Raw genomic sequence first — 23,208 nt, 5'->3', positions numbered from 1 at the left:
ATACCGTGCATTTCTATAACAGTGTTATTTCGAGTTTTATAGCGCTACAAAAAATGGTTGCATGTCTTTAACATATTTTTCTAAATATTTTAATGTTTTGTTTTTATTGTGCTAACTATATATTATTTGTTGCAGTAAAAAAAACTATATATTATTTGTAATCATTGTCCTTTCCTCTAATTTTCCATAACTCTTATGTATACTCCGTATTTTTTTGCGACAATGAGACACTTGGTGGTGGTTTGAAGGACATACTAATTGTGCATTGATTTCCTAAAACTAATAGAAGACGTACACGGGAGACAAGACTATCGACAAGAGGATTCAAAATAAAAAAGAGAAATCATTTTTTTCTCTAAAGTCAAACATTATTCATCTTTCTTTTTAAACTATTTTTTTAAAGAAGCCAAAATATCATTCATCTATCTTTGTAACATGTATTTACGATTTGATCTTGTATACTCTATTTGTTATGAGGAAATATGTGTTGATCGTATAATTAGCTTGTTTTAATTTTTGTAATATAAATAATCAAGTGTTATTCTTTTTTTTTTGCTGGTGTTTATCAATTATAAAGTTTACTTATTAAAAAAAAAATTGTTATTCATATATGTATTTTTGGTTTAAATCATATTTATAAAAAAAAAATTATACTATTATTGATAAATATTGTACTCTATTTTTTACTCATTATTTTTAATGTATATCAATTACTTTGTAACCGGCATATGTGTATGTAGCTTATTTTTAGAGAAATATTTTGCATGTTCAAACATTTCTTTCAGTAAGTAACGTCTTTACAATATATTGTAATATTGTTTTAATCAATATTATGAAAATTTATTATCCTTTTAATTGTAAAGAATGGCTCAATGTTAGAACGATCCGAAGAAATATAAACCATATTCAGTGCATATTATTATGAAATAAATCACACACAAGATCTAACTAAACAAAGAGATAATGTATGTGACTTTAAAAGCATTCTATATTTATTCAAAATGCATTAAATTTGTACTAAAATTAGACCCAATAATAATTTGTATGTATTGGGCGCTAGCCCCTTTTGCAATCCAAAAAAAAAAATATGTATGTAACTATTTAGTCCGTACTGTAAGAAAAATAATTAATTATTCGACATTTCAAAATTTCCTTTTTAGTCATGTTTTTTAAATTCATAAATTCTATTTTTGAGAGTTTCTCTCTCATAGTCCAACTCATAAGTGGCAACCTCTCAATGATCCAAGTCTTATATGGTATCATATTATTTTTTCAATTCCTATGTGGCTAAAATTTTATACTCATATATTAATACACATGCATAACCTTTTGGTAATTTACATGAGACATATATTTATATATTAATACATTACCATAATTTTTTCCGTAATTTATACGGGGATGAGAGAGAAAATACGGGAAGCGAGACTTCACTCTCCACCATGTTCAATTCCATAGTAATATAATTTTATACAATAAAATAATAATTTTCAAAATTTCTACGGGAATGAAAGAGAAAACACGGGAAGCGGGAGACACTTCTCCTCCCTGTTCAATTTCATGCTAATATAATTTTGCACACTAATAATAATTTATTTTTTTGGTACCAGAATAATAAATTTTTAATAATTTATATTTTTACTTGAATATTAACCCGTGCAATGCACGGGTAAGTTATACTAGTGTTAACTTGTGCCCTTATGGCACATGTTAACCTACCTAAAAATAGAAATATAACATTTAATGATATAAAGCATTTAATATTTAGATAATTGAATATATCACAAGTTCAATAATTTTTTTCCACATTTATCTTCTTAACATGTGCCCTATAGGGCACATGTTAACATTCTCCATTAACTTTTTATCCGTTATTTCTATCTAAATGTTGTTGGACTTGTCGAAAAGGATACTATAAAGGAAATAGAAAAGAACGAAAAAAAATAATAGGTTTGAATGCAATTTTGTTCCCATAAGTTTTAAATTGCTTGATTTTAGTTTGCCAAATTTCAATTGTTCGAGTTTATCCCCTTAAATTTCTCAACTGCTCGACTTTGACCCTTAAGTTTACCCCTTTTTGCATTTGTTAGTTCCCATTGACTTTCTTAACTACAAATTTCTTTTTGTGGAATTTTAAAATTAAAATATATATATAATTTGTTTTTTTTAGAAAGAAATATATTTTAAAATAAAATAAAAACGTTTATAAAGTAAACAAATACACTAATACTTGATTGAGCTCGTAACAATTGACTATTTTGGTTAAAAAATAAATTAATCAATCTTATTACTTAATTTAATTACTAATTAATTATAATTATGACACTCATCGATAAATGGTTGTTAATATAACTAATATAAATATATATGTCCCGATATTGAAATATAATTAATAAAATATTTCAACAATATTAAACGTATGAGTAAAATTATATGCATATATAAATTAATTTTTTATTTAGGTAATAGCAGAGATTTGAGTAATGTACTATGATTTTTTTTCATGCCTGAGTCTGCCCTGTGGTCTATCAAATGTTATTTTTTTTTGCCTGGCCTGAGCCTTTTAAAAGTCTGGTCTGGCCTTGTAGCCTGTTTAAAAGTCTGTGTTACATTAAAGATTCTCTATATAGTTTTTTTAAATAGGTTAAACAGGCCTTAAAAAGTTCACATTTAAATTTTTATAATTTCTACAACATTAAGAAAAAACTAATAATATGATTAACACAATAATTAAAAACTAATAAAATAACAAATACGATTACGAAAAGTCGCAATAATTAAAAGCTAATAATATTTATATAAATAATATTTTTTTATAAGATATAAATAATAATATTATATAAATAATAATTATTATAAACAGGCCGGCCTATCAGGCTTCGTAGGCCTTTTTAGAAGCCTAAGCCTGACTTATTTATGTATACAGGCCGTTTTCAAAGCCTAAGCCTGACATTTTTAATAACCAGGTCAGGCCAAGCCAGGCTTATACAGGCCAGACCGAAGGCCCCTGTAGGCCGCCTGGCCTATTCCCAACCCTACTAGAGATGATCTATTCGATCTCAATTTCATCGTAAACAATTGTTCAAAAAAATTTCATCGTAAACAAAAAAAATTAAATTTTTACTTTAAAGTGCCACTTGATATAAACCATTATTACTTTTCATGGCTAGCTATGATAAAAATTCTTGTTAATTTGTAGAATGTGGACTGGTGCCAAATGCCAATAAATTGCGAAGTGCTATTTAATTTCACCTCAAGATATCACACGCTTCTGGAAGAAAAAATTGACAAAGATGAAATATGGGATCATGGTCAAATGTTGACTAATTCAATCAACTATATATATGTAAAGATAGATTATAAAATTTGATGAGAGACCAAGGACTCGAGATGTATATATTTTGAATTTGAGAATTTAGATCATTTTGACGGAAAATTTAGATCAATCATAATCAGAAAGTCAATAGAATTATTGTTGTATGCTCTCAACAATTACAATTTTGTAACCTTTTCCCTACAATTTCTTCGTGCTACTTCCCCCTATTGTTTCAACGTGGAATTTGTTTGACCATCTGCTCCCAGAGGTGAAAAGTGAAAAAGAGTTGTCAAGATTATTATGCATAGAAATAAAGAAATTGAGGAAACACTAATTACTTTATTTTGTTAACCTTACAGTAAACTACTAGCTAGTAAGATAGATGTTAATTGTTCCACTATACTATGTTATACATTTTAATATGAGATTTTTAATACACTTTTTTTATGCACAAAATTAGAAATTCAAAGCATGAGGTGAGTAGTCTGATAGTAGACAATCCAAAGAATTTAGAATAAGATTTGATACAATTTAAAGATTTGTGTCTAGTTTAATCTTACAAAAAACTAACTTATAAAATGATAATCATCTTAATTTAATAAGCATATATGTCCGAACAATATTAACAGTCTCCATGAGCATAGTTTAGTTGGGCAGAAACATCACATTAGCTTAAGTTCAAATCTCGAACACTCCACTTATTTGAATTTCTAACCCTACTATTAACAACCACAACAAAAATGCTGAACACTTAACTATAGTAAATGTGGAAAGACATAATTAAATTATGATAGCTTCAATACATGCTTCAAAACTAACTATCCAACCTTAGAATAATTTGTGTGAACTACTAATTTTATATTAGTAATTAGATTAGATTAGATTAGCAAAGTAAAAAACAATCATAAAAGACATTAAACAGGTCACTTGAATTGAAATCATTGGAGGTATCTGTTTTTTATATCTAACATCTTGGAGCTTTATTTATTTAACAGAAAAGAAAGAAACGTGCGAGTAAAAAATTAACCAAATAAAAATATGTCCTCATAATTTAAACAGAAAGAACCAATAATACACACAGACAAAACAGTGCAAAACACACACATACACATTCATCATTCATCATTCATCATTCATCATTCATCATTCATCGATCAAACGAGATTGGTCAAACATAATTCGGAAGTTTCCACTACATTAATTTTGGTCCACGTTGTACACCGTCTCTGACCAAACAACATAAGATTAAGGAAAATATTAAAGTGGACCCCAATATCAGTGACTTTCACGAGCTTACCTTAATTACACGACACCTTCCTTAATCAACTGTCTTAATAAACAAACACAAATCTTTTATCTCTTTCATTTCATTTATAAACTCTCACCCTTCCTTTCATTCACTCATTCAAACTCATTCTCCGAATCAATCAAAGAGAGTTCACTCAAAATGGAAAATAATTATCAAAAAAATGACAGAACTACCCCTCTCTGTTTTCTCTTCATCTTCATTCTATTCTCCGGCGTACCCTTCGCCGGAGCACAATCCAACGACAACACAAATGACAACTACTACAACCGTGTGAGTCCTTCCATGGCTATAATAATAGTGATTCTCATCGCTGCTCTTTTCCTCATGGGATTTTTCTCACTCTACATCCGTCGATGTGCCGATTCACCTTCCGGCAGTATCCGAAACATGGCAGGTATTGCTGGACGGTCACGACGCGCGGCGCGTGGTTTAGATGCTTCGATACTTGAGACGTTTCCTATCTTTGAATATTCGGTGGTGAAGATTCATAAAATTGGAAAAGGTGCGTTGGAATGTGCTGTTTGTTTGAATGAGTTTGAAGAAACTGAAACGCTGCGTTTGATTCCAAAGTGTGATCACGTGTTTCATCCAGAGTGTATTGATGAGTGGCTTGGTAATCACACTACTTGTCCGGTTTGCAGAGCTAATTTAGTTCCGCAACCGGGTGAATCGGTTCACGGAGTTCCGGTTTTTAATACTGAACCGGAAGACCTCGAGGCGCAAAATGACGTTGTTGAATCAATTCCTGAACATCAGAATGAAGGTTCGGTTAAAGAGTCAACCCAACCACAACCACAACCACAAGTGTTGAGTTTAAGCAACACGCTGAACCGGAACCGGACGAGAGGTTCGCAGTCTGGTCGGCCCCGTTGGTTTTCGCGGTCTCACTCGACCGGTCATTCGGTGGTTCAACCGGGTGAGAATACTGAACGGTTTACTTTGAGGTTGCCAGTGGAAGTGAGGAAACAAATATTACAAAACCCGGAATTGCACCGGGCTAGAAGCTTGGTTGTGTTGCCAAGAGAAACTAGTTCACGACGGGGTTATCGAACAGGTGGCGGGGAGGGAAGTAGTAGAGGGAAGTCTGTAAGGAGGTTGGACCGGGGTTTACTATCGGACCGATGGGTTTTTACCATGGCACCTCCTTTTCTTGTAAGAGCATCGTCGATTAGGTCACCGAGGGTAGGTAATAGTGCCGGGGAAGGTACCTCCGGTTCAACAGCTACAACGGTGGTTGTTGACTCGCCGCGCCCTCCAGTTTAATTGTCCGCCTCTGCCATTCCTTCCGTATGATTTTATTGTATTTATTAATTTTTTCTTATAATATAGGAGTACTTATTTTCCAAGAATTAGGTTTTATTGTAAAATTTGTAACATGTGTATAACACAACACATTGTTTTCTTAAGATAAATATAGTCATGATATACGAACAATTTCATGATTATGATTTTAATTCATGGTATTCTAGAAACGAAAAATGAAATGATCTATATATAGTAAAAACATTCAATCCCGAAAAATAAAACCAACTAAACTGGAGAGGGAGATAGAAGCTGACCAATTAAGAATAACCATGCATAATTTTGCATTTGCTTGTAAATAAGTCACTCGGACAAGTTAGATAAGGCTCTAGCGGCAAAAAAAAACTTCTACCATATATTTGGAGTGACATATATACATTTTCCCTTCGTACTTCACATAATCATGGTTAAATAATTACAAGGTAGAAAAGAGAGTACTCGTGAAGACCATGTACGAATTAAGGTTTAGCGTCACAATGGTTGTGGAGGCATGACCCTGGTGGTGGCTATACCGTGCGGGGCGCATATCATTTGCTCACCTTTAGGGAATTTTAAGATGTGGAAGCTACAACAAACTTAGTTTGGCACAAACAAACACCCTTAAAGGTTTCCGTATTGGCTTGGCAGTTACTTCAAAACAAGTTACAGACTGAAGATAACTTGGTGAGGCGTCACATCATTACACAAGACTCTCAATTATGCGTGACTGGTTGCGGGTGAGTGGAAACAGCGGAACATTTGTTTCTCTCTTGTCTGGTTTTTGCACCTTTGTGGAGCTTGATTAGAACATGGGTTGGTAGGCTGATCCGTTTTTGTTACTGACCACTTTGTTCGGTTCACTAATTCTTTTGGAGGCCCGCGAGCTCGCTGCTCTTTCCTGCAGCTACTTTGGTTATGTAGCATTTGGGTGGTGTGGCATGAGCTGAATAATCAAGGCTAAGGAAACTGCAGTTCATCGGATGCTAGATTTTTTTTTTTGACAAATTCATCGGATGCTAGATAAAGTCAAAGTATATTTGCTTTTGTGGATGAAAGCATATAATGTGAACCTCATTTTAAATTCTCATATGTGGTGGTCGAGCCCTTTCGTTTGCATGGGCATCGATTAATTAGTGTTTTGTTCTCATGCTTACGGTAAACTCTTGAAGTTCTGATTGGCGCACCTTGTGCTAACCAGGACTTGTTATTATTAATGAAATCCAGAGCAAATGTGAGATAAATCTTATTAGAAAACGCTTTGCTTAACAGAAATCACTATTAAAGTACATAAACATGAGCTAAAACTAGATTTCTTTTCGTTGTCTGTTTTCCTCTCCAGTCCTCACCTGGAATCTAGCAAAAGTTATGGTGACTACTGACTGTGTTGGTCTTGTGGCTTTTGTGTGTCCCCATTTTTATGTGGAGCGAAGTTGATGTGTTTGAAGGGAATAAAATGATTTGAGGAATAACGCTATTACGAAGGAAACAAGGCTCCACGATAGAAACAGAATAGTTAAACTTACAAACAAGTTTTTAGATTTCTGAATTATTAAATTAGTTAATAATAATATTCAGAAATTTTGGGGTCACCCTCATAGTCATAGCTTACGCAAAATGCTATTAGAAATTTTGCAGCATATTATGTTGCCGGTCATATTAGAGCAACTCATTGATTGTAAATTTCTTGACCCTTTCTCAAACTAATTCTGTTTCTAGAAGTAGTGTGATTGAAAAACAATACTATCATTATTTGGTCATGACATCATGGCATGGCTGCTTTTAATTTGGAATATATAATGCCAAGGTTGGTTTAGTTAGTTTGACTCATAAATCTTATAAGCCACCGTAAAGATCACTTTGGTGAGTGGTTTTGTTGAACTTTTTCATGGTAATTTATCTAACAATCAATAAAAATTTGCACATAAATTAGTTATATGTATTACTTATAAATTTATTCATGTAACTAATATTCATTAATCTTAGAATAAATTGCTCACAATTCTTTATGGTATAAAAATTTATTAGGTCCCAACCCAACTAGTCCGAGCCACAGCCACCTACCCGAAGTGGATAAACATTCAACAAAGGTTGTTAAAAGTCCCAACCAAGTGAGAGCTGCAAGACAAAATGGACTATGTTTTTTTTGTTAAAGACAAAATAGACTTTAAAGTCTTTCAATAATTGCTCGGTAGATATTGGGAGAGAGACATATTCTAATTAACAGAACCAAGCATTAAGTATTTATTTGGTTACATAAGCAAGCATGATAGTAGCATGTTTGACAAAGAAGAAAAAGAAGCAAACATTAGGAGGATATTGGTAATGCTTAAAATATGTAAGCAATTAATTGGTCAAGTTAATGGTTATGGTTCCCTATAATTAATTGGCCTGCAGGTTTCGCTGTTGACATATACCAAAGAGCTTAAAATTAAAATCTCTATTATTACCCAAGATTTTGTGCAGGTCTTTTCTAGTTTAACGAAGATTTTGTGTTCGTTCCGTGACTTGGATATGCAGCGGTTGTACAAAGAGGATATCTAATTTAGGCAAGATTTTTTTTTATATTATTAAGGACACACTTTGTTCTTGATGCTTGATTTTTATTGAGTAAACTCGATCAATTTTTCTTTTCTCCAAAATGATGTGAGAGTCGTCAAGGACAATGAGTCCTATAATTCAAAGTTTCCAACTACTTGTATTGTATTCCAAAAAAACAAGTTTCCAACTACTTTCCGCTATTTTCATTACTAGTATTCTTGAATGACACACAACAAAAACTTACACAAATCCATTCAATTGGGTTGATGATTTAGTTTTATGTTTTGTTTGGGCTAGTTTTTTTCTATACACATGCCTAAATTCATTTAATGATTTGATGTGCATTTTGTACATCACATAGATCCCCAATTAAATTAAATTCATTTTATACATCTACCTATTGCAGTTGCCATCCGTTTCATGCATGTATCTTTCATGAGCCACCACCTAGTATTTACGGCACTACATGAAATAGCTTTAATGACCTAAGAGAATGTATTTGATCCAACTAAAAGAAAAACAAAAGAAAGGCATAGGTTTCTTTTCTTTGTTGTTTACTTGGAAAAGCATCCCCTTTGGCCGTTATCGAAGGAGAATCACAGCAGCCCAATGCGCTGGTTTAATTAATGCACACAATTAAGCCTTCAAGCCTTCACCTCTAATTAATGCAATAGTCACCATCACATAAAGAACAATATTATCCACTTAAGATTCTCTCATAAATTTTCCTTATTATTGAACCCTGATGTCCTTAATATAAGAGACATTTTACTTTTTAGATTCATTGATAACTTAATGTATCTGGTCTATAATATGAACTAGATATATTAGATTCTTAATGAATCTAAAAAGTAAAGTTTCTCTTGTATTAAGGATTGGAGGGAGCAGTAGCCACCTTCATTAAAGGGATACATATAAGACTTAAATAATTGGGATATAGAATTACATATTCACTACAGTAATTTTTAACACAGTTTCACATGATTTTAAATTTTGGCCGTTTGATTATAGATCCAACGGTTCAGATTAATGCAGTGGTAAATTACTTACAACAATCTCAACCACACATTTCAGGTCGATCAATTGTGATGTAAAACTGTGTCAAAACAGACGGTAGGAAATTTGTTTCCAAATAATTGTTGCATTTCAACCATTTGCATTATTAATTTATAACTTCAGATATTAATGGATTAAGTTGTGCATTGTCTTGTGTTGGTTCAGGCGCTGCCGAGGTGTGGTTGATGTCGTGTGTAAGTGGCTTTCGACGGTATCTTTGTATCTATTTGGCCTATTTCACGTCGATGTTTAATGTTCTTGGTGGCGGGTTGTGAGCCAAGACTTGTCTACCTAGGTCTTCATGCTACCATTTGACTAATCAATTTTGGCTCGCGGAGCTGCTTCTTGGATTCCGATGGGCCGATCACTTTTGATTCGAGATTGGGAGTTAGATTCTATTAGCATCTTCGTAGGTCGTGTTGATGTCTTCTTTGGTGGTATGGAGACTGTGGAGTGCCCTCTAGCTATGGACATCTATTAGATGATGTGTTGTGGTTCCTTTTGGTGTGTGGATGCTTGTTGTGGCGAACCTTTAGTTTTGGTGTTTTTTTGGTGTTTCAGGAGGCTTATTTTTAGCTCCTTATTTTTCTTTTGTCCCTTATGTATCATGTTCCCTCGCTTGGCAAATTTATGCCTTGTTTGAGACTTTCGAATGAAATTTGCTGTTTTAAAAAAAAAAACTTTTCATATACCGGTATTGTTAGACGAACATTTCGCAAGTTAACATGTGAACATGAATAATTTTGCAGGGTGCATAACAAATTATGGGGTGCGAAAGAAAATCTAATGTGGCCCTAAAAGTAAGCCCATGACAATTTGACAAAGCCCATTTCACACTTGTATTCATTCGTAAGAAAGAAAACACACTGATACGAGTAATTTCTCTTTCATCAGCGAGTTTGTGTTGTTCGCGCGAAGAATAGAAAGATGGAGGAGAATGAAGATGAAAACCAAAACAATGAAAACAAGAAAAGTTCCGTTGTGATAAGAATCCCTTCATATCAAGAAGTAATTGAAAGTTCACAAACAAAATCAACTCAACAACTCTTCGTTCCATCTCAAACTTTTTCCGAAGCTTTTGCGTTTATCAAATCCTCAGAGTTCTACTCTCCACCTCCTTCACTTCCAAAGTTCTCACACTTTTCATTTCTTCTTCTACTAATGTTTTCTCATAATCTTCATTATTATTCTTAATTTCTTATCGTTTTCGCGTTAATCAATTTTGATTAGGGAAAATAATCAACCGAACGCTTCATCTTCAACACCGTCAACATCATCATCTACTGCTACTACTAATGTTCATGCAGATTCATCAAAATTGCTGAATTCTCAACCTACTCAAAATCGTAATGCGATTCTTGTCAGCAATAGACAGGTCAAATCGATATATTAATTAATTTAGTTGATAATGTATATGCTTCTTAATTGATATGCACAATTTTAGGGTAAAAATTAAATTTATTAGGGTTTTTCTGATACTATAATTGTCTGAATTTTTTTTAATTTTATTTTAATTTTTTGTGGTTTATCAGAAGGGAAATCCTTTGCTCAAACATATTAGGAACGTTAGATGGACATTTGCTGATGTTGTTTGTGATTTCTTGCTTGGCCAAAGCTCATGTGCTCTCTATCTCAGGTTATTTTTTTCTCTACAATGTAACTTGTTTGTTTTTCTGGTGAAGTTAGAGTTGTTTGTTACAGTGTTATTGAATAGCGTTTATAGTGGCACTATAGTTGTAGCGGAATTTTAACTAACTGTTATTTTTCTGCAATCCGTAATTGGCAACACTGGTTTGTTACCGTCATTTATGCAAGACAGGTCAAAACTTGAATATCTAGTGCCATTTTTTGCTACTTTCTGCTGACAGATAACTTGTTTAAGTGAAATGCTCTCTATTATTTAAGCATGTTTCGAGAATTATAAGTTTATAACGTGGTTGGCAAAAATATTGGGCTCCTTGAATGTTTCCTTAGTTATAATAATGTTAGAGGTGGTATGGTACTACACTGGATTTCGTTGAATTTATGTTTGCTACGGTATTGTCAAATAGCGGTTATAGTGGCACTATAGTTCTATTGGATAGTGGAATTTTAACAAACCATTGTTGTTCTGCGATCTGTGATTGATAGCACTCTCTGTCATTAATGTTACGAGAAATAAAAACTTGTTACTGATTTATGCTGATAGATAATTTGTTTAAGTAAAATGCTTTCTATTATTTAAGCATGTTTCATTAGTTAAAATGTGGTTGGCCAAATTATTGGGCTGCTTTAATTTTGATAGTATTTGTTAGACATACAAGGAAAGTGCAAAACAGGACATGTAAGTTTTTTGATCTTGTGCACTACAAAAGTAGAGTACTAGAACAGGATAAAAGGCAAAAAAGGAATACTATTGTAGTTTCACTAAAAAGAATGGAATAAAAGAGAACAAAATAGAAAAATCTATCCCGCTCCGTTCACTTTGTGCGCCAAAAACTACATTCATATCGAGTTGCCAGTAATGGGTGGATCTCCTAGTGCATGTTCTGCCTCGTGCCTCCATTAACGTGGTTTATATGCAGCATAATTAGATGATATGATTGCATAATAAGATTCATATTAAGTGTCTCAATTAAGTGAATCAACTATGTTAGGTACTTATGTGGAGCTTTCTGGTATATTGTATAACTTCTCGTTTTCTACATTACATGTTTTCTGTTTGTGGTTATTTAGTTGGATATTTGGCAATAGGTCATTGCTCTGCTAGATGGGTTTAATACAGTTATTTTTATGCATCAACTTGATGAAAGTGTATGATTTTGATGCAGTCTTCGGTATCATCTGCTTCACCCAGACTATTTATATTACAGAATAAGGGAATTGCAGAAGAATTTCAAACTTCGTGTGGTTTTATGCCATGTTGATGTGGTTAGGCACCCTGCTATGTACTCAAATTTCTATAGCATCTATTTTAGTTTACGTGTTCCTATGATCTATGTCGAAATTTGTAATTTAATTATAGCACTTATATTATCTAAATGAAGTGACATTTTCTGTGTTTTCTTATTATTATTCATTGCAGGAGGATGTAGTGAAGCCTCTACTTGAAGTTACAAAAACAGCTTTGCTTCATGACTGTACCCTCTTATGTGGATGGAGGTGTGATTGACACTCCCTGTAACTGCTTGTGTGCATTTCTTTTCCTTAACTTGTAGGAGCATGAGAGTGCTTCCATTATCTTCTATACTCTAAGTCTAATGAACTTCTTACTTAATTCCTATTTGAAAATATTATATGACTATGAATCAAATTATTTGTTAAAGATGAAAGTTTTTGGTTACAACATAGTGAAGAATGTTAATGTGGATAGGTCATGTTTTGTCTTTTTACTTACTATGTACATCTTGAAAGAACGAATGAGGAAAAAAGCTTATTCTGGTTTCTTCTGGAACTTTTGTATTTTTAGCACATATCTCATAGCATCTAATTCTAAATTAACTTGGAGTTACTGCTGCATAGGTGTGAATTTGAGTGTCTTCATTAGCATCAGGCAAGATTCCTCTTACCTGTCTAATTGATTTTGTACCATTCTATTGTTGTTATAGCCTGGAGGAATGTGGTCGTTACTTGGAGACCATAAAAGTCTACGAAAACAAACCTGCAGATATTATTCAAGGCCAAATGGATTCAGACTATCTTTCGCGGGTATGCTTGTGTTTCATTTTATCTACACATTACTATGGATTTTGGTAGTTTCAGAAACAATATTAAAGTTGCAATTTTAAGTTGGTTCATTTCTAAGCATAATCATCAAAGGCACTGAAGCTCTTTTGCTTTAAACTGTAGCTAACACATGCGCTAACATCAGTTCGGCATGTCAACAAGACTGATGTAGTTACCCTTGGTACCAACTTTGGGGTATGCATTTTGTTTTTTAGCAAATGTACATATATTGATTGATTTTGTTTGCAAAAGATTTTGATCAAGCTAGATTCTTGTCCTTTCAGTCTCTATCTAACATAATGGGTGCATCTATGGAGGATCTAGCTCGTTGCCCTGGCATAGGAGAGCGCAAGGTATATTACCAGGCCAAAGTGGAATAGGGCAATGATTCATAGTTGTATTTTTTAGGCTGTTGTTGCCTAATTTGGTACCACAGCTCAATCATATATTATAGACCAAAAGAACTCTAAATATTTTGTATGTTTCTTGACAGGTCAAGCGCTTGTTTGACACTTTCCATGAACCGTTCAAGCGTGTGGAATCTAGCCGGCAAGCCATTCCAGAGACTTCTGTCCAGAATAAGCCAGCTAGCCCAGATACATCTTTTAGGAACAATGCTGAATCTTCCTCTTCTCTTGAAGGCAAACAGAAGGATGTAGACAATGCAAGCAAACGTAAGAAGAAAGAACCCGAACTTACTGTCAAATCTGCCCTTTCCGAAGCTTTTGCCAAATTAGCTGAAAGAGGAAAGAGAAACACCACTTCAAAATTGAAGGAGAAAGGAGAATCAATTGTTGTCAGAGAATCAGATGCTGAAACGTAAAATTACTGCTGATATTATCAGTGGATGTTTAATAGTTTTCCCTTGAGCAAGAAAATGTCATGAAATTTAGAGGGGTTATATCTACATGAATTTAAGTGATGGTGGACTGTGATAAGGGAAACGGCTGTAGCAACTAACTGAACGGGTAGTTAGTTGGTTGTAACATGACAACTGGACTTTTAGTTGGTTAGGACAAGCTTTAACTGAATGGGAATGAAGAGAAGGGGGCTTATAAGGTATAACACTAAGAATATAGGGATGATTGGATTTAATTTATAGTTATTGAGTGGGAGAGCCTATCAAAATTCTTGGGTTGAAAGATATATACAGCTTTTGTACTGTCTACCTCATCCCCATGATTCCGAAATCACATTGATTCAGAATTGAGGGGAAGAGCTTCATCAATAATAGTTTCCGTTGTTTGATTGTTTCTATCTGTTTTAGCCAATTTTCTGAACCAGTATCAAACTCCTTTTGCCCAGCCCTTGTATACATCTAGGGTAATTTGGGGTTGTGGAGAAGAGGACACATGCTTAAATGGACAGAGATTTCAGTAAGGGTTCTGGAAGTTATAATCTTACTACAGGTTACAATAAAGTAATAATAAATAACTACATAATATTTGACTAAGCAAAAAAATGTATCTTCTTACAATCCATCTTCTAGGAATTTACTGCTCTTATTTTTGGTTTATTACATTTAAACACATTATCAAGATGCTATTAGAAAAGCAATTTCTCCTTTGCATCAAGAACTATCACATAGAAATAGACTGTTGGTAACAATTCCCCGTCAGAGTTTTGGTTCGTGTGGCATGATTCATATAATTTTCCTGCATATTTTTATGATGGAAGTATTCACTGATATGACCTGCAGCGATTCCTGTTGTGCTTACACGACACTTTTTGGGAATCCCTCGCCTTCAGTGGCAAAATAACAAGTCCAAACAGGTCAGCATTATTCTATCGAATTCCTTACATTTATCTGTATGTATGTTATGTTAGTATTTATCTTTATAGAAATATGAAGTAGCTTTCAATATTGTTGTCCAATATCACCCTATGCTAGTGCCTAAAATTTAGCACTTTGCCTACGGCCAGATAGAAAGAAGCGGGGCCAATTGATATCTTCCTACCTTAAATTGAAGCTTTATGTTATATAGGTCGTTTTTCATTTACGAAAAGTTATTCAGTTTGATTTGAAGCATGTTATTGAGTTTGTTTTCCGACAGTGATTTGTTGAGTTAAAAAATTTGTCAGGAAGCAAAATAAGGAAAATTGGATATTAATTTCATTTATAATACAGAAGAAATGTTCTCCTTAATTTTAGAAAGTTCACATTCCTCTTAATTTTGTACCATATCTTAGCAAGTTTCTCATAACAAAACTAATCTAAGAAAGATGTTAATATTTCATATGGATACCTATACCGTTATATAAAGGGAACTCCAAATTTAAATTGTAATATACACTGTAATTAAAGGGAATTCCAAAATAAACATCCAATTTTAGTTGGAGATTTATTTGTATAAATTTATTTTTAACAACATAATTTGTTTTCAAATTTAAATTCAAAAAAATAAATCATGAATATCAAAATTAAAATTTGGATAAGTTTAGATATTATAAAATTGAAAGAAGCAAAGTAGTTTAAACACATTATACAATAGTAAGATATATATACAACCAAACACATTAGAAAAAGTGTCCGTCTTTCCGCTGGTAAAAATAAAATAAAAAAGCATCTAGAATAAAGTGCGTCTATAACCAATGCAAATGATCCTGTCCTTATTGGCCTTTTAGGCTTATTTGAATTGTCTCTGTTTTGCTCTTTTTTCTCCTCTCTTCATCCTTCAGTAGAGGTGAAGGAATTCTGCTTATCTAAGTTGCCAATTTGAGGATTTTCCATCAAGTATGATATTGCAATTTTTTCACAACATATCTTAATTTTCTTGGCTGCTTGTGCTCTTCTCAAACAGAACTTCTAAGATAATGCAAACCTAATAACTTGGTATTTGTTTCTGAAATCTTAGGGAACTGGAAAGAGAATGGGTCCTAACGAGTGGTATCAATGATTGTACAACATCTGTCATGAGCGGTCTGTAATCAGCTTCTGGCTGTATGCACATTGCTGCGATGGCAGCTACCTGTAAAACCCGGTAGAAGGTAAAAAACTAAAAATATTCAGTTATAATCATTAAGTTATAATGATGAGAATATCATCAATTAAACGGAATCAAGTTTGACCTGAACTAAAGCTTTCTTTGAGTACTGTCCGTGTAGAACTGGGTCAACCATTTCCACAACTTTTTCTCTGTTTGTCAACCTTGGAAGAGCCTGATGAATAACAAATATCGTATGTCACAAAATGAAATATGACAATATTACAAGGTCAATTAGGTCCTTAAGAAACACTTTTTTCTCTCTTTGATTATAAACAAACTGGTCTTAAATAATTGCAGTGTACTGTTTTCTAACCCAAGACACGAGGACATGTTCTCCTGTGGGCCGCTTAATGTCAACTGGTACACGTCCTGTTAGCAATTCCAGAAGAACTACACCGTAGCTGTAAACATCTGACTTTGTAGTAAGCTTACCCGTGGAGGCGTACCTACAATATTTATCCAAATTAAACAGCTGAATTAAATTTATGAAATAAATTGTGAAATTAAGTATTTTTGAAAAAATTATTTCTAGGTTTCTTTGTGACATCATAAAAGAATCCTAGCTAGGAATTCGGATTGTCTGCCGTCGGCAATCCCCCGCATTCACACCTTCGGCATTTCGTCGACCATTTGAAATATGCACATTTGATCTCAATTCAATGGTCATCAATGTGTCGGCTGCGTGAATGCGGGGATTAAAACATTGAAATTCCCTAGCTAGGAAGTATTTAAAAAGTTACAGCCTGCTTGAAAGGGACTGGAGTGTGACCATGTGCTGTTCATGAGTTCTTTGTTTGAGATTGCAAGTAATGAACTGTGAGTGGGTAATGATAGATGTAATGGAGTTATCATATTACTCACTCTGGTGCCAAATATCCAGTGGTCCCAAGAACACGGGTAGAAACTTGGCCATTTCTCTTCTCTGATCCCATCTTAGCCAATCCAAAATCTGACACCTTTGCACGGAAATTCTGATCCAGTAGAACATTATAGGTCTTGAAGTCTCTGTGGATCACGGGTGAAACAGCATGTTCATGCAGGAACTCCAAAGCCCTAGCACAATCAAGGGCTATCCTCATCCGGGCCCACCAATCCAATGGTTGTGTTTGATTGTTAGGGGAATGTAGGTGATGTTGGAGTGTACCATTAGGCATGTATTCAAAAATCAATAACCTGTGGTGTTGGTCAGCACAATAGCCAAGTAATTCCACCAAATATGGAGAACGCAATTGGCTTAGGAGATCAACCTGCCCATAAATGTCATTTAGTCTTCATACCCATGTGCTAGATTTTAATAAATCTCACACAGTATGAGTTGGCAACTAGGATAGGGACTAATGTAAAAATTAAAGGTTTTGCATTTCAATTCTCATTCTCATGGTCCCAATTTTGATTGCAAAATGCCAAATAATTCTGTGCAAGTAAGAATTAAGATAACAGAAAATATATTACTGCCATTATTTTAACATTCTAGGAATAAACTACTACTCATGTAATTTTGACTTAATGTCAATGTACATAATTCATATGATAACACTCTTTTTAATGTTAATAAATAAAAAGAAAAATTTTATGCTAATATAGAATCTTTAGAATAATTTATGTATATCTCTAACTATTACATTGCTCAAGTCAAACGTGATACCATAAATTAAGATAGGAATAGAGTGAACATTAAGGTTGTGATTTCATAGGTTGCATAAGTCAATCATCACATTAAAATAACTGTCCGTTACCAGTTGTCATTTGTTTTCTATTTCCTTTGGAAACGAATAGAAGTTTCAGCTTGATAGTAAAAGACAAAAACATTGTTCTCTGTACTAACTGTGAGTTGTTTTGTTTGAAAAATGTACAAACAGTGAGTTAAGAGACATTGAAAGAGAGCAGTTAACAAACAGAAGATATTAAATCATTGCGTACAGAGAAAACAGAAAGAGATATAATATTATTTCACTCACCTCTATTCTGAAGGCACGCTCTCCTTGCTTACCCTCACTGTGAAGCAACTTAATTGCTGCTAAAGTTCCATCATTTAAGACTCCCTTATACATCAAACCATTAGTAACTCCTCCATTACTAATCACATTTGCTTCATTGAATCCATTTGTAGCAACTTCTAGCTCCCTATAAGTGAAAACTTGCACTCCTCTAAATTTAGGTGTTGTTGGTGTCCTGCTCAAATTTCCCCCATAAAGACACCCCCCTTTAACATCTGAAATCAATGTTTCACAGCAATTATTTATTAGCTTCAGTAGCCTCAGTCCCCTATATTTACTAGTATAAAAAATTTAATGAATAAAATGTGAAATTTGTCACTGAATTTAATGACATGAATTAGAGATGAATTACAGTTTTTTGGTCTTTTTCCTAGTGGTATTACTATTAATGATACTTTTAAGCACATGTTAAGTTAATACTATTCAAAATAACTAATGATATATTTATTGTAAAGACAAACTCTCTTGTGACTATCTCCATAATCACTTATATAACTCAGAAACTCAACTCATAAATTTGCATAGTTCGGCCAATTAAGAATATAGTTACAATTAATTGATAATAACAAGTAGTTACCTGGGCTAGAATCAAAGGACAAGATTGTTGAAGCCATGTGCCTCCTGCTTGTGTCATGAAGCACTCTACTCTCACATTCATCTTTGCAAATCCCATTTTTGCTGGAAGATTTTTGGCGACGGATCAAACATACAACCAAAAAAATGGTAAATAGGAGCATAATTAAGGTAACCACTGTGATGATTATGACAACGGTTTTGAAAGGAAAATGGTCAACATGGCTATGGTTATGATTTTCTGAATGTAAGTGATGGTAATGGTGTATGAAAGTATGGTTCTTTGTAGAAGCAGTTAGTAGTGGCCCTGCAGGTACAGTGGTAGTTGTATTAATTTCCATTGGTGACCACAGAGAGTGAAAAATAAGGTTGAGATATGAGAAGGCACAGAAGAGAGGGTAAGGGAGAGAGGTGTTGTTTATAGTAGTAGTATTTGTTAGTTTTCAGCCTCTATTTCCTACTAGGACAGTGCATTTGTTTCTATCTTTCTCGTGAATATTTAATCAAGTTGTTTTGGACTTTTGGTGTGTACTTCATTCGTCTCTCTTTTTGTTGTTATTTTATATAGAATTGTCTCTTTCTCACTATTAGGAAATCCTGGAAGCATTTGCACGGTTTTTCAATCATGCTCTTCCTTCAATTATTCTCTAATTTCATGTAATGTTTCATAGTATAATTTTGTTGGGTAAAAAATCTATTTTTGTTTCATTTTCCTTATATACCAAAAAGTCTCACATTTTATGAAAATTAGGCTAGAATAGTTTATAAATACTCACTCTACTCAACCCACGAGTCACCTTTTAACTAAGGACATAACCGTCAGAGCTTACACAAGATCAAAAATGAAAAATACTTCAGAAAAAACGGTACAATTGGCTTTAGGTTGGTATATTAGGGCTAAAAGGAGGGCCTTAGCTACGCACAAAGGCTAACACACCTTTAGCCCATTAGTCTAGACTGGTGAACATGAATGTTGTTCTGATACTCTAAAATGTCTCGTTATATAGAAGTCAAGGCTAAAAGTAGTTTTTTGAGTCGAAATGGACTTGAAGTGGGTATCAAAATTTATATAGGGAATATAAAGAGAAATAATACTTTACATCAAAATTTTGATGTCATTTTTTTTGAGGTCATTGGGTTGTACTATTACTAGTATAAAATTTTCTTGATTATGCTTTGCTGAAACCAGATTGGATTCATAGCAATTATATTCTTATTCTTGTTTGGAAAAAGAACAAAAAGATTACTGTGCTTTTTGTTGGGTGAACATAAGTGTCAATTTATATATGCTACTATTTTGCTAGCTGCTTGGAGGGGTCAACCCTGTTGGACCAATTTAACAAATGAGAGTGAAGTAAGGGGCTGAGATGAAATTATAGGATACTGTGCCATGCATCTATCAATTTGGCATTTACACCAGACACTTCCAATATTAATAATGCCCTGAAGCTCACATGCATAACTCAAAATGGCAGAAGTCAATTCTTGAACGTGTGCATGCTCTTATGAATAATTTTCCATCATGTATATCAAGTTTTGGTTTGTTTTAATAGTTCTCATTTGGTTCTTATTATTGTTATAGTTGAAGAAGGGACAAAATCAATTATGAACTCATTAAGAAACTTAAACAAAGTCATACATTTGAACTAACCCTTTGTCTTGCTCGTTTTTATTTCAGCGTGATTTGCTTGGATTGCTTAAAATATATATAATGGTATTCACACACATGAAAGAATCATAACTGAGAAATAGAAAATTTTGTATGTATGTAAATTAATAATGTTGCAACTTGCATCATAAAAATACTTGCATATATCTTCATCTCAGTGAAATTGATAGGCTTTGTAACTTCCTTGTCAAGGGTAAATTTTATTTATTTGGAATTGAATTGAGGTCACCAATTAAGGCTTAGTATAAGCTGCATTTCGAAAAGATATAGGCATTGCTATACAAACGGTCAATTGCCACGGGCCACGGCCACATTACCATTTCGATATCGATGATGCCACCTTGGTTCTTAGGATGTCTTGCTATCTATTTACCGTTTTACACCCTGCGACATCACCGGCAATATTATAGAGTTTAAACACCCCCTCATTTGAGATTATCACCACTATATTTTGTAGACGCCACGACTAACACTTCTCAATGTCAGTCGGGTGTTACTGTCCCACCTCGAGATCAACAATCTAGAGTGTTTTTTTTACCACATCCCACCGTTGTACCTCCGCTTTTTGACCGGTTGTGTCAAAATACAAATATCTAAGTTGCAGCCTCCAATTAAATATTATTACTACACTACGTACACATCATTAGTAGTACCACTGGCAGTGCCAACAAGAAGAAAAGGGACACATCCCTTATTTTCACGAAAGATTAACAATCATATGTCTCGAAATCACATGCCTAGCTTTCTGTCGTCCCACAACTTAAGTTGTCATTTGTCAAGAACACAACAGACAACATATATTCTCTCTTTCATTATTTTAAAGCATTGCAAATTTGTTGTTACTAGTAGTATAGCATGAGTTATATGACTCGTTTCCACAAATTCGGGCCTCACGGTTTTTTTTTATTTATTTAATCATCCATTTGGGCTTCAGGATTATACTCATCAAACAAGAAAATTATAAAAATTATTCATTTTAACCTACCAATTTTTTTTTCTCAGTTTACCATAATATTGGTACGAAATGAACCTGTGGAGCACACAAGTTAGGTTCTCTCCTTTCAACCGAATTTTTTTCATACGCATGAGTCAGAAATTGAACCTCTGATCACATGCTTAAACAAATCAAAACTCTTACCACTTAAACCAATTTATTGTTGGTGTCACCTACCACTTTCTATTCCATAATAAAACTACTAACCAGTTTCCCTATTCTTCTCATGTCACGAGATTATACGGACAAGCCAAGCATGACAAATAAACAGCAATGCTATTAAATTATATCCACATGCACCTCTATCATAGTAATTAATTTAAAAAAAAAAAACAAATTCTATCTCTATCTATAATATTTTATAGTACATTTTTAAATAATCTGAAGTTCAAATTTTACAAAGATTCCGTGATCATGAGGAGTTCTTAAAAGTCAGATAACCCTCCCCTAATCTAAACTATGTGACAATCGTTTTCTGTATTGCTTGCACCATCTTCATTTTCTTCAAGTGTGCTCATTCTATGTCCCAAACTACAATTATATGTTTATTTTGTTAATTTCCACACTAAAATATGTGATTAACCACTAACCAGTAAATTATGACAAAGAAAAATATTAATCATCAATTTAACAATAGAGGTGATGGGGAGGTGCCGAGCTCCGCCAACGACCACTATAAGTTGTTAGAGCTCCGCCATCACTGCCAGGTCACTAAAGCTCCGTTGTATTGGTCGCTTGGTTCCACCATAAAAGAGAGACCTTGTTTAACATGAAAGAGTGTTTCAAGTGGTACATATATAATGCATAAGCGCATATGCATATGATAGTTGCATTATTTAACATTACTCCATTGAACATCAAACACATGCATCCAAATTTGTTTTAAAATGAAAAGGACTCAACTAACACTCCCTCATGGGAGATAGGAAACTAGACCACCATATTACAGATCCTTTTATATATAAGTAGACAATATTCAAAAAGTGGACTTGAGAGTGATTTATGACCACAAATGCTAATCTAAGATGGTCTACAATATCATATCACATGTAAATTTGAAGTATGAACAACTAAATCCTAATGAACTATCTCCTTCAATCTATGATAAATAGCCAATGATAAGAATCAGATATTAAGTAGGATTTAAAGATACTATTGTAAAACAATTTTATATTAACAATAACATCTAATGAAAAGATACTGTTTCATAGAGTAAATCATTAAATTGATCTAACTTTGTAAAATGTTCTTAAATAGATCATTCACTTTATGAATATTTCAAAAAAGTCTATTATTTATTCAATCTATAATAAATAATAGCCAACTATCGATGAGAATAAGATATTAAGTAGGATTTAAAGGATATTGTAAAACAATGAAAATATACTACTCTATTTTGCCGCATCACCTAACTTTTTTGTTAAAATTGGTGGTATGGCATTGAAAAATGATGTCTCATATTAAACTAGAGGATTTATCTACAAATTTCTTCATCTATTTGAATATCTAGTCCACACAAATAAGTGTCATGATGGTTGATTTTATAACTGAAACCTTGTTAAACACACTTCTTAAGACTCATTTATTTCAGACCTATGTGAGTTAGATTATTTATTATGTTATCGTTTTTTAATATTGTACTTTTTTTTTTTATATAATCTAATATTGTACTTAATTATTAACAGTTCACATTGTGGTGGTGGTGGGGGTGGGGGGGGAATGAAGGTAGAACCAATTTTATACATAATAAGAATTAACCTTTTTCTTGTCAAAAAAAAAAGAA

The 23,208-nt window shown here is 33.3% G+C and overlaps 3 protein-coding genes across 3 annotated transcripts; 2 read left to right on the top strand and 1 right to left on the bottom strand.

Moving 5' to 3' along the window:
- Positions 1–4,350: 4,350 nt before the first annotated feature.
- On the top strand, positions 4,351–6,083 carry LOC123907379 (E3 ubiquitin-protein ligase ATL6). The gene has a single exon (XM_045957617.1). It carries the CDS (start codon positions 4,764–4,766, stop codon positions 5,886–5,888), a length of 1,125 nt encoding a protein of 374 aa, XP_045813573.1. The 5' UTR covers positions 4,351–4,763; the 3' UTR covers positions 5,889–6,083.
- A 4,279-nt stretch (positions 6,084–10,362) lies between these two features.
- On the top strand, positions 10,363–14,460 carry LOC123907374 (DNA excision repair protein ERCC-1). The gene is made up of 9 exons (XM_045957606.1): positions 10,363–10,630; positions 10,731–10,875; positions 11,033–11,136; positions 12,311–12,410; positions 12,565–12,641; positions 13,088–13,187; positions 13,329–13,400; positions 13,490–13,558; positions 13,699–14,460. The coding sequence occupies exons 1-9, from the start codon at positions 10,428–10,430 to the stop codon at positions 14,026–14,028; spliced, it is 1,200 nt and encodes a 399-aa protein (XP_045813562.1). The 5' UTR covers positions 10,363–10,427; the 3' UTR covers positions 14,029–14,460.
- A 1,172-nt stretch (positions 14,461–15,632) lies between these two features.
- On the bottom strand, positions 15,633–19,268 carry LOC123907365 (probable serine/threonine-protein kinase PBL7). The gene is made up of 6 exons (XM_045957592.1): positions 18,767–19,268; positions 18,151–18,404; positions 17,054–17,439; positions 16,506–16,638; positions 16,275–16,364; positions 15,633–16,174 (listed from the first exon to the last, which is right to left on the bottom strand). The coding sequence occupies exons 1-6, from the start codon at positions 19,101–19,103 to the stop codon at positions 16,028–16,030; spliced, it is 1,347 nt and encodes a 448-aa protein (XP_045813548.1). The 5' UTR covers positions 19,104–19,268; the 3' UTR covers positions 15,633–16,027.
- Between the last annotated feature and the right edge of the window lie 3,940 nt (positions 19,269–23,208).

This window comes from Trifolium pratense, linkage group LG1 (assembly GCF_020283565.1).
Source record: "Trifolium pratense cultivar HEN17-A07 linkage group LG1, ARS_RC_1.1, whole genome shotgun sequence".
Lineage (NCBI taxonomy): Eukaryota > Viridiplantae > Streptophyta > Magnoliopsida > Fabales > Fabaceae > Trifolium > Trifolium pratense.
The sequence above is the reverse complement of the archived record's forward strand: the minus strand, read 5'-3'. Positions and strand labels throughout refer to the sequence as shown.

Excerpts from the sequence above, each read along its gene's own strand:
- LOC123907365 (XM_045957592.1), bottom strand. The coding sequence starts at position 19,103 with ATGGAAATTAATACAACTACCACTGTACCTGCAGGGCCACTACTAACT. Across the intron at positions 17,440-18,150 it reads AGCGTGCCTTCAGAATAGAG|GTTGATCTCCTAAGCCAATT; the intron begins GTGAGTGAAATA and ends ATTTATGGGCAG. Across the intron at positions 16,639-17,053 it reads ACTGGATATTTGGCACCAGA|GTACGCCTCCACGGGTAAGC; the intron begins GTGAGTAATATG and ends TAAATATTGTAG.
- LOC123907374 (XM_045957606.1), top strand. The coding sequence starts at position 10,428 with ATGGAGGAGAATGAAGATGAAAACCAAAACAATGAAAACAAGAAAAGT. Across the intron at positions 10,631-10,730 it reads CCACCTCCTTCACTTCCAAA|GGAAAATAATCAACCGAACG; the intron begins GTTCTCACACTT and ends AATTTTGATTAG. Across the intron at positions 13,188-13,328 it reads ATTCAGACTATCTTTCGCGG|CTAACACATGCGCTAACATC; the intron begins GTATGCTTGTGT and ends TTTAAACTGTAG.
- LOC123907379 (XM_045957617.1), top strand. The coding sequence starts at position 4,764 with ATGGAAAATAATTATCAAAAAAATGACAGAACTACCCCTCTCTGTTTT.